The 11,703-nt window shown below is 36.8% G+C and overlaps 1 protein-coding gene across 1 annotated transcript in view; it reads right to left on the bottom strand.

Annotated features, from left to right (window-relative positions):
• Nucleotides 1–11,117, bottom strand: part of TAF1B (TATA box binding protein (TBP)-associated factor, RNA polymerase I, B, 63kDa) — a gene marked incomplete at its 5' end in the record, with an annotated part of 50,248 nt that extends 39,131 nt beyond the window's left edge. Inside the window, 6 exons of the mRNA XM_009700646.1 lie at nucleotides 3,749–3,905; nucleotides 7,345–7,477; nucleotides 8,091–8,186; nucleotides 8,481–8,578; nucleotides 10,432–10,519; nucleotides 11,019–11,117. Coding sequence (XP_009698948.1) covers nucleotides 3,749–3,905; nucleotides 7,345–7,477; nucleotides 8,091–8,186; nucleotides 8,481–8,578; nucleotides 10,432–10,519; nucleotides 11,019–11,117 — 671 coding nt within the window. The remainder of the gene's footprint in view (nucleotides 1–3,748; nucleotides 3,906–7,344; nucleotides 7,478–8,090; nucleotides 8,187–8,480; nucleotides 8,579–10,431; nucleotides 10,520–11,018) is intronic.
• Nucleotides 11,118–11,703: the final 586 nt, after the last annotated feature.

Genomic DNA, 11,703 nt, shown 5'->3' on the forward strand with positions numbered 1-11,703 from the left:
ATGTTTATGCAGGACCACAGCAACAGAAACTCGGATCAGCTTAAACTGATGCTGGAGCTACATCCTTACACTGCAAGAGACAACCAACGTCCATCAAAACAGTTTTTAAAAGAAAGGTTTCACTGACTTGCTGTACCAAGTCAAAGCATTGCAACTGTTTTAAAAAATAATCTTTCCTAGCTTGAAATTACTGTCCCCATACAAAAGAATGCTCTCTTCTCTCAGGTTAAGAGTTGTTTTTACATTTTAAAAATACATGAAACAGCATAAATACCCTGTTACGAATACAATGTGCTGATGATTTAGGTTTTTAACACTTACTCCAAAAGCCTAGATTTGGAATAGCACTTCAGAACAGTTTCTTCTGTCTGCTGTTCTTCCAAACCTTTCATTTAACAGACAGACGATCAAAACACTTGTAAGACTACGTTCTATCAGTGAAGTGCTTGAGAACTTGACTGGCAGATACAGTACACAGTCTACGCTCTTTTAATTACAGCGGCAGCATACATTAGTAAGGTCCAAGTATGAAAAAAAATCCTAGGTCCTCTGCATGCTACAAGGAAATGATGCATCTGTTAAAGCCACACAGTAATGCCACAAACCGATTACAAGTTTAAGTTTTGCCAGCACACCTAGGTACAACCTCATTTGAAAGGCATTAGTTCTCAGAATCTCAAGAGTCTAGCATCTTGAAACTTTTTCCACAGGCCAATAATTGTATTATTTAGATAAATAATATACAGTGTATGGAATATTGTGAGACTATTCAAAATGGAAAAGGATTTATTGCGTTGCATAGACTTGAGTAGAAGGTTGTTAAAAATGTTATTTTTAAACTAAAACGTCCCTGTCAAAGGAGGTAATTGTAGTGTTTTTCTGCTAAGTGTGTCAGGTAGCAAGGAGGGGTATATTTTTAGTGTTGTAAATCCTTTAAAAGCTGGCAGGTTGCCCTACCATAGTGCCTAAGCATGTATCACAAGGGAGGAGCAGTAGTCAGCTGACTGCAGGGTAGCAAGAAAACCAAACTGAGAAAAAAAACAAGGCAGAACTTTAAGCACAACTGTAATTCAGCTGGTTTAAATAAAAGAATTTGCCTATAAAGATTTAAAAGGTAATGCTGAATACTTAATGTTTTGTCTGCATTGTTTTAATCTCTGGTCTGTAGCTATTTTGATCTGTATACTTTAATGCATGCAAAAATGTGAACATTGTCTGATTTTTTAAACTTAAATAATCAGAAGTTAGAAAACAAGTATTTTATGGTAGTACATGCAATTTAAAATTCTTTCCCCTTCTTCATCAAACCTGTGAAAGGCGAAGACCTTAAGGGTAGGGAGGGAAGCATGATAATGTAATTACATTCTTATATAACTATCGTATCATGGTAAAACTTTGCAATACAAATTATATTCCTTTAAACATCACTTTCTATATTTCATTCAGTTCATATGTTCAGTGCATTTAAAGTCACTGAATCATTCTGATTTACCCACTTTTAAAAGTATTACAGCCATAAATTGTATCTAATTAAATGATATTTTCTCATTCAAATCATCTTATTTCCATTTCCAATTATTAGTTTCTGATTATGCTTTTCTGTACTATATTTGGTACTTGATTATTTTTTTCCCCGCTCCTTTTCCATTTTTTTTTACTGTTTTCATGTTTCCTCTAAATCCTTTGAAGCAAATGTGCTCATCTCTTAAGAATCTCAGTGCAAAAGATGTTCTCCAGGTTCTGAATTACTTTCCTGGATCTTTTCTGCTGTCTCCAATTTTTAAACTGCTAAATACAACAACATACCATGAATATGGAAACAACACAATCTACCTTTCCTCTTAACAGTTGACTTTGATAGTTGTTTTTTTGTTGTTGTTTAGTTGTTTTTTTTCCAAACCGCACCATCATACTAAGACAGGAACTTGTAAGTATGTATTTGCCTCGTATGACCCCACATGCTTTCCAGAAATGGTTTCCAAGATACAGTAACCAAAGAATAGATATTTAATTATTCATTTTTTCTCTCCAAACAGGATGGGCTAAGCAATAATTCTTTACTGTGAACCATTTGCTCCATCCCAGTAATTGTAATTTACTACTTGGATTTTTGCTATATACAAACATAATCAGACAGGATTTATATATTTATTTTCTAATCGTTGACAAAAATACAGAGTACGCTATGGTAGTTCTAACACCTATAGAATTTCCTTAGGAAGACAATAGTCAGTAATAAATCTTGTTACTGAAAGTTACTTTTGAGCTCTACTATTTCTTAACCTACTCAATAAATACTTCTGTACTGCAGGGTGCTAGTTTGAATTCTGAATACTGTCGCATTTTGCTGAACATTTTACCAGTACCTTCTATGCAACAGCATATCCAGTTATGCAAATATGCAATAGTTTGTGCAATTCTGATCAATGAAGGCAACAGCCGCCCCCTAAAGTTAAATCAAATGGTTAAACAGTTTTGCATAGAAATAAATCAGCTAGTATTAACTACTGTACTTCAAGACATACAAACCTCCCCTTTTTTAAAAGGGCTTGCAAAAGAGCGTTCTTCAATACCCATCCTTCTCAGAAAGCCTGTACAAAGCGAGAAAAGTGCAGGTGGAAGTTGGCACTCCAGGGGGAGAGGCCACAATGGAAGATCAGGCTCTGGGGTAAACTTCCCTTGCATTCATCGCACTTTCAGCATCAATACTAGTTATACGGACCACAGGTGGGGCATGATGTACTCATTGCCTTGCCTTTTGGCTCACAGGTTATATATTTGAAAAATAAAAATTAGAGAACTGAAATCTACCGTATCAACTGAATTTTGAATAATTTTTCCCTTTATTTTGTCCAAGTCTTCAATGTGATTTGCCAAAGTACGGTTACCTGAGGCTTTCTGTTCCTTAGATTTTGGCGAAATAACATTTTTTCACCATCTTTTTAGAAATATCGAATATTTCAACACTTGTTAAAAACAAGTATCAGTACACAAAAGGTCTTCCATGGAAAACCTAAGAACTCCTGATTTTAAACTATTCGGGCCTGATGTAAAACATTTATTGCTAACAAGAAAATTTGATGAATTATTTTTTGTTCCTTAAGTAAATAAGGAATGTGTTCATAGCCTTCTTGTACGGGGGAGAAGGGAACTGCATTGTCAGCCACAGTTTGATGGTCTCCATTTAGCATCAAACCATGCTATTAGAACATTTTATTTCTACTATATTAAAAGCTGTATTATTCTGACCTCTGATAATTACAGATACAAAGATATGAAGACCAAAAAGTACTTCCTATATTAATTTCTGTGCCCAACTCCATTGCGTGAAGCTATTTAGCTACCTTCAGATCACTATATACCGCGGGTATTGTTTGTATGATGACACTGATGTAAGTCCTGGAGAATGTTTACTCATTTAATTCTGGCATGCTGACAACAGCAAATATAGCAAAAGTGTAACCATGCAACCTCCAGTGAATCTTAAGAAATTTTGAAGGTGAAGGACAAAAAGCTTCTTTAACTCCAAAACCTTCTTCCTTATGGGTCTTTGATATTCATTGCATCAACAGAGGAGAACATTCTCCAAAAGCAGCTGCACAAATTGTTATGTCAAAGAAAAGACAACTAAATATAGAGAACTCACTATTACTGAACAAACTAGTAAGAGGGCAATAGTACAGATCTAATTTTTTTAAAATTTATTATTTATAAAAGCAACAAATATTTCACTAAAGACTAGTCATACCTTAAGAGATCAGATAACGTCATTGGTTCTCTCAACCAGAGTAATGCCATGTAACAAAATGAAAGGGTCATTGGCATCGTCATCCTCAGATTCTCCTTTTGGTTCTTCATTAAATAAAACCTACCATCTACCGATCCAGAGCACACAGAGGTGCTTGCTTGGGTTTATGTTAAAAACAGAAAAGAAAAAAAAAAAAAAGTAATTGATATGATATACACACGAGCCATGGTATACAAAAAACAAGATAAAGGAACATACAAGGACCCTTGTTCAGCAACTAGTAACATTTTGAAATCATTACCTTGAGTAGTTTGCTAGTTTGTGTACTTTTCTACTAAACAGCTTATCTCTAATTTATTCATCTACCATGATATGAGATGACAACCTGTTTCATAAACTGCTACTTCACTCAACTAAGACACTGGATCATATGAAGAGACAAAACTCCCTCTGGTACCATCAAAACAGATCTTTTGTTGGAAACTACACTTAAACCTGGAGTTCTAGAAGGACATTAGCTCCTTCTAGAGCTATACTCCCTTAGTATATATACAACATATAACTAACAGTACTTATGAGCTGGAAATAATGTTTTCCATTTGACAGACAAGAGGATAGTGGGGAAACAAAGGAAAATTTGATGTACGTAAACCAATGCTTCAGAGTTAGGGATTAAAACACAGCTTTAAACTTCAGCACAGTCAAAACTTTAATGAAAAAATTATTTACATTGCAGAAATTTTACTGGGGGTAAGGTGTGTATCCATCTGCCATATGATCTCTAACTGTGGAAACGTAGGTATTCTTTTAAAAAACATATCAATGAGAAAGAAATATCTTTAGAACAATGTAGCAAATGGGGAAGAGAGTGAAAAAAAAAACCCAACAAACAATGAAATCTCCCTGCTTCCTTAATGAGAGGAATCACTAAAAACCAAGAGAAGCAGCAGTGAGAAATTTAATTTAGTAGAGTGATTTATGAGTTAGGAACTTTTTCAGCAGTGAAATCTGGGAGTTCAGGGAAGGAGGAAGAAAAAAAAAAAAAGTCTCTCTTCCCTACATCATGACCCAGTCGGGATGAATGAAAACACATTGAAAGCAAACCAGCACAAAATATCAGCATCAATTCTGTAGAGATTTCCTCACTGTGTTTCCCCACAGACTCTTCACCTGTTCAGACAGGAACAGAGAGGCCTGGATCCACAGCTCCCCAGCTGGGAGCTGCAGGGCCATGGCAAGCAGCCTGCAAAAAACAGTTTAAAACTTCAGAGAGCTTGGCAGCTCCATGGTTGTGCCGGCAGGTGATAGCCAAGCCTGTAAGGTGACAATGGTGGGCGGCAGAGGTCCAGCGCCCACAGACACGCAGAATGAAGACACTGCAAGTATTGTGTTCCTGAGCCAGAACCGGTCTTTGATGCCACCTACCGGCTCCTAAACCGGCGGCCAGTAGCACCATGGACACAGCAACAGGTTGGAAGAACCGGCTCAAACATACCCCTCGAACAGACTAGGACAAGGTCTTGATGAGAGCACCCTAGGAGGTTTATCACGTATAGGTGTGTCAGAGAACAAAAGCAGGAACATCAGTTAATCCTTTTATTCAACAGTTTCACCTTTTACATGGATACTTGTGCTTAAAGGCAGCTTCACGACTGGAAGCTTCGTTATTAATTTCACATTCAACTCAATTTAAAATAATCCTCATTATATTTGTGGCCTTAATGATGGCACACAATTTCCTTTTATTTCTTCCAGCTTATGCAAGGCATGACAACACACAGTTACATACATCTAATAATTTAAGAGTTTAATAGGCTTCTCTAGCAACATCTCAGTGCTACACTCAGTGAAATTTGCTATTAAACCTACACTAAAATAACAAAAAAAATGCTTGCCGGTTGGACAAGCCTCTTAGGAAGAAAAAGGGTGATGAGGTTTCCAGTCTGTAGCAATAACAGCTCAGCAAAAATGGCACAGAAAAGGAAACCTATGAATCTTCACAAGAATTTATAATTGACTAGAACACATTTAGTATTACTTGTGTTAAATTTCAATATACAAAAGATTTCCTATATTTGTTTGATTTCACCAAAACGTACTTTTAGTGACGCAGAACTCTTAATTAATTTCAAGTGCTTTTAGTGTATGATTACTTAACGCTGAATTCAATCTCTGAAACAACAGACCAAGAACACATTGAATTATGGCCTATCTTAAGACTATCTAGCTGTTCTAAAGCTGTAAGAAACATAACTATAAAAGGCACAAGTACTAAGGAAAAAAGGAGTTCGTCTAGACATCAAAAATGGGAAGAAAATTCAATGAAACATTTTCACCAGAAATTTTTCACTCAATTCTTTCCTCTTCATGCAATACTTATTTGTGTAACATCCAAGATCTGCTACATGTACAAACATACAGTGACTCTTCACCTGAAAATTTTGTCATTTTAATATATAAGGATGAAAGGTACTCACATTATATTCACAAAAATTTGTGTCACCATTTTTGCACCCTTTTCCCCTCTCTAATTCTGTTTGGATTTTTAAAAATTTCTTTTTTTTTTTTTTTTTTTTTAATTGCTGTAGATCAAGTTTCTCATTCTATTACCATGTCTGGACTTTACAAAATAAAGACGAAAACCATGAAAGAACACAACTGCATTCTTCTGAGGGCAGACAGGAAGTATCATAGAAGAACAGAAATGGGACATAAAGAGGACAGTAGATAATAGGGGGAAAAGAAACATTGAAACAGACAGGAGGAAGAGGCAAGCAAAGAATAAAGCAAAAGAAAAACCATCAGAAGTTTAAAACACAAGCAAAAGGTTTCAAATCTGCTTTGAAATGTATTTCCAATATCAGACATTGCAGAATTATCTGGCATTACACTTGCCTGGTAGCACCAAACACTCTCATTTTCTATAACATTTTAATTAAAATCTTTAGCATTCTGTAAATATTTTCAAGTTGATCTTGTGAACAGAAAGGAGAAATTGATGGAATGCTAAAAGAAGGTTTTTCATAGAAGGGCTTATAGGGAAAGTAGCAAAAAGAATGCAGAGGTAAAAGATACAGAAGTACCAAAAATACTGTAAGGAAAAAAGTTAGAAATCTAAATATATCTATGGGATAGGAAAAAAAAATATTACTCCCCGCAAAAGAATAAACTCATGTTCTTTAACATTAAAGTCACTATTGACAGCTCTGCTATGAGCTAAACAAGTGCTTATTCTTTAAAGCTGCTGTGTTTGTGAATATCTAGCTTTGCAGACATAAAAGCAATTTTTTCCCACAGCAAACAAGAGGCATGGAATAAACTCGTCATAAAACAGAACTTCCTCCTGCATTTCCCATTGTATTTCCAGGTCCTGTTCAATTTTCATCTGCTTGGGTAGGGGCTGGGGGTGGGGGGGCCAAGCCTTCTATTTCTCGTAGAATATAAATTACTCTAGTGGCAAACAGGACTGGTAATTTTACACTTTCCAAACAATTCCTCCAATTCATTGTACAAGAATACACTTTATATATTTATTTATTTATACTAAAAAAATATACAAAAAATGGTTTCCAGATAGTTCAGTTCATTGCTCTTACCTGAGACCTTGCTAGTTGATGAGGCAAAGCTGCAGTCAGTCTGTAGATCTCCCTCACTTTCAGAAAGAGACAACAAATGAAGAAGGCCAGGTCTCTCTGGTTCACTGTCCACATCAGTACTGCTGTCACATACCTATTTTTGTAAATTAGTCATTGTATTATCTACTGTTAGTTACTGTTTCAATCTGAAGAGACCAAATAAAGCATGACAGATGCAAGATCAACAGCAAATGAAGTTTAAACCCAAACTGTTCACATTTTTACTTTTCTATGAATCACCAGCACATAAAGAAACCCTGCAAAAAAATGTATTTTTAAAGGATTTGTTAAGATAAAAGGACTTCTAGTAATTACAACGTTTCAATCTGCTACAATGACCAGAAAGCTGGCAATACATAGAATCAAAGCTTGATGAAATAAGTAACTTCAAGAGAGCAGGCAGGAAAGGATGGTAGCTGATGATGCATTTTGTATTGTAATTTCTGCTCTATTTACTGACTATCTATGCCAAGACAAAGCAGTATTTTTAAATAAGCAGTTTTCAATACCTGGAGAAGTATTTGTCTCTTGAAATAGGAAAAAATCCCAAACAACAATACGGACATGTGGAACCCCATTTAGAAGACACCCTTCATACTGAACTGACATTAATCCAAGCTAGATATGTAGCTTGAACAAAGGTGGTTTCTGTTGATGCTTTTTAAAAAGATACTCAGCATCTCATGGCATTTGAGCTTTTCACTTACTGATAATGCTTTGACAGTTTCCCCAGCAGGTCTGTTGCAATATGCCTGTTTGCTCTTCTGAAGGTAACACCTCCAAAAATTGCACAGAATTTTATCCTGATAAATACAAATGGATAGTGATTAGTACAAAGTTCACAAGATCATTAATTGCTGAGAGAACAGAGTGTAATTTCTAACTCAGAAATCTGAATAATGTTCCAGCTCTGATTTTATTAACTGTGATTTATAAACTATGCTTTAAAAGTTACCAGAGAAGCTAAGTTTGTTTTCATATGCTCAGTGTTTTCAAACAGGGAGTTGTTTGATTCACTTTAAAAATTACAATCTTTTAAAATAACACCTCCTGTAACACACACACAGCATGTACAACTCACACTGGCATCTACATACCTTCATTTGTGGACATACTCCTAATGCTTCTAAAGCTTCAGCTTGTTTCTTGAGTACAAGCTGAAAGCCTTCACAAACATACCATTCACAGTCTCCATCTAAGTAAAAAAAAAAAAAAATTTCTTGTTTGTACTGTTTTGTGGTTTTTGTTTTTTAACCTTATGCACACTTATTTCTATTTAATATTCTGTTCTCTTGGTATCAGAACAGAGACATGTTTCTCTATTCAATAATTTCAGATCCTAGAGCATAGAGCAGCTACACTGAATACTCCATTAACTTCCATTTATTCACAGTCTTAATCACGAAGAAAAGCTACTGAACAAGCATTGTTCTCCACACATTACCCAAGAATAATATATTTCACTATAACTTCTAGCGTGGCATTTGTAATTGAGTGGAGAGTTGTTAAGTGGACAGTTTTAAAATAACTGAGAACCTGTCATTAAAAACCGAAATACGATCATGTCTTTCCCATCCCTAGCACAGAAAACTGGAACACATTATGGTGGTGAGTCAGGCAAAAAACAACCAATATCACCACATTCTTCACCATTCTGTCTCACAGAATCATATACATTTAAATGAAAGAAACTTTCTCAGATATTCCGAGCTTCTAGCAAATCTCAGCACAACTTGAATTTCATAAGGAGCGGGCCTGCTGCAATGTATTCACTAGTCCCTCAGACTTACTTTTCACCCTTACCTCTCTATATTTACAACTCCTTTTCTACAGTGTTTTAGTTATAGAAATTTCCTCTGCATTTCTCAACTTCCTTTTCATTCCTTCCATGCCTGTTCTTCGTTATTTTTCCCTCCAATCACAGCTTGCATCTCACCATCTTAGAAGCTATTTGCCCAAAGCTTCTGCCCTGCTTTAATAATGTTGGCTTTAACTGTTAACCACAGATACAGCTTACTCCTATAAATGCATGAAAATAAGCTGCCATAGCATAATCTAACTGCACGCACAGAAGGGACTGTGTGAAGCTAAGGATTTCTTAAGAAGTCTGGGGGATGGTTAACGACCTTCCTCACAAGAGGAATAAAAAGCATGAAGTGGTACACAGCTCAGACTTTAGTAGCAATACAGGATAAAGACAAGTGGAAGTGTTAAGGTTGTTCCCCGTTTCACTCCTCCCTTCACTTCCACACAATTGTTCTTTTCAAAGGAATGCAGCAACCCACTGCCACCGCAGTAGAGTGAAGATAGATCAGCGTATCAGAGACAAAGATAACCCCATGCTTCATTGAGCATTGTAATGCATTTTTGCTTTCTGAAAGTGGCCACAGCAGTAAAACATCTATCCAGCCATCACAGTATACATACATAGCTCCAGCAGCAGCCTTACCACAACACCCTTATGGTATATATCATCACACATAATGACTACTATTCTTCTGAATCATGAAATTAAAATTATAGAAGTGAGTCCGGATGAAAGATGTAATATTGGTTTAGCTATTGTAACTGCATGGAATCTCTTCCATATAGGTTTGTGTGTAGGTTACAGGGCCGAGCACCTGTAATGCAAGCCAGACTGACGTTCTAAGAACTGGACCACCATCATATCTTACTTACAAAGACAGACAACTTTTCTGGTTTTGTGATAGCCATCACAAGGAAGGAATAAAGGGATCACCACACCTGAATGCATGGCACCAGTATCTTCAGGGAGTACTGGCTTCCACAAATCAAAGTGGCAATAAGTAACATATAGCTCTGTTGAATCCCCCCCCAAAAAATCACCACCAGGCTCACAGAGGTCACCTGTGGCTCAGGAAGTCACCAAAAGTGACCGCTGAAGGTTGTGACAGCATCTGGGGGGTATATTTGTTCCTATTCTTACAGTCTTTCCTAGCTATCTGCTTTTGGTCACCATAATGGGCTAGGCAAACCCTGGCTGACCAGCCGCTCTTATGCAAAGTACAGACAGAAACTCATACATACCAGTTTTTTTCTCCTTTCTTAAACCTTTGGAGATTGTCTGGACTCTTGCATTAGAAATAAAATCAGTGTTTACAACTTCTCTAGTTCTCTGCAAAACAGGAATATATCTTAGCAAGAAAAAAAGCCAGGCCTAACTTGCATAAATTGCCCCATCATAAAACACAAAGGATGAACTTGTTCAAATTTCTTAAACTAAAAGGAGACAGAACACTCTGAACTTTTAATTCAGAAATTGCAAAAATAGAGAATTACTATCCTGGCCATACAGGTGATGTCCACCAGAGTTTGCCTCCACCGGTACTGTACTAAAGGTACTGTAAAGCAATACCCAGGCAACACTTCTAAGGCATCTAGACAGCATGCTTGCACCACACAGCTACAGCAACACAGCATCTTAAGATGTCTCATTTTAAATTTTGAGATTTCATGGAAATAGTTTTAAATAGTGTCAAGTAAAGCATGAAAAAGGAATCACATTGCTGCCTTCAACTCCTAACGTGAAAGAGAAAAATCTAACATTTTCTTAATATAAAACCAAGAAGCAATCAAAATAAACGTTTTCCAAGGCCAGTGGCTTAGCTTTTTACCTCAGTAACATTGTGACAAGACTTGCAGTAAAATCTGCCTCCATCAGTGAGACCCCAGTTCACTTCTGAACATTGGGCACAGCGTTCATTAAAATCTCTCTAAAAGAGAAAAGAAAAAAAAAAAAGTTTCACACATATTCAAGTAAAACAAATGGCCCTAATACTAGGCTACCGCACAGCTTTTGAGATTATTCACAGAGGAGAATATTTATGCCTTTCATGTTAGCTCTGGTTGATAACTAGTAATCATAGCATTTGCTATCAGTCACAGGTAACTGCGAACAAATCATTTTAGCTGGCAAGCATCAGCTCTTGTGCATGTGAACATTAAAACCAGGGGAACAGTGATCCACACCTAGTGTACACATGACATGGCCTGGAAAAAAACACCCATCAGGACTGGAAGCAGAGACAAAAAGTAGAGAGCGGGAGATAAAAAGAAAAATAAAATGCTAAAACTGTGAAGAAACATATGCAGTGGAAGAAAGCCTGCACAAGTGGGTGAAGAGACGTGCCGGGAGAAAGGGAGACTTCCCGGAGAAACCGGAGGAGGAAGGAAAAAAGCGGGAAATCAACAGATTAAAGTGTTTTTCAGAAGCACCCCACACGAGCGTGCTGGGGACAGGCAGCTCCCTTCGGGCCCGGCCGCGGACACACCCGCGGACCCTCACCGGCCCCCGGCCGC

This window comes from Cariama cristata, unplaced genomic scaffold (genome assembly GCF_000690535.1).
Source record: "Cariama cristata isolate BGI_N322 unplaced genomic scaffold, ASM69053v1 scaffold635, whole genome shotgun sequence".
NCBI classification, from domain to species: Eukaryota; Metazoa; Chordata; class Aves; order Cariamiformes; family Cariamidae; genus Cariama; species Cariama cristata.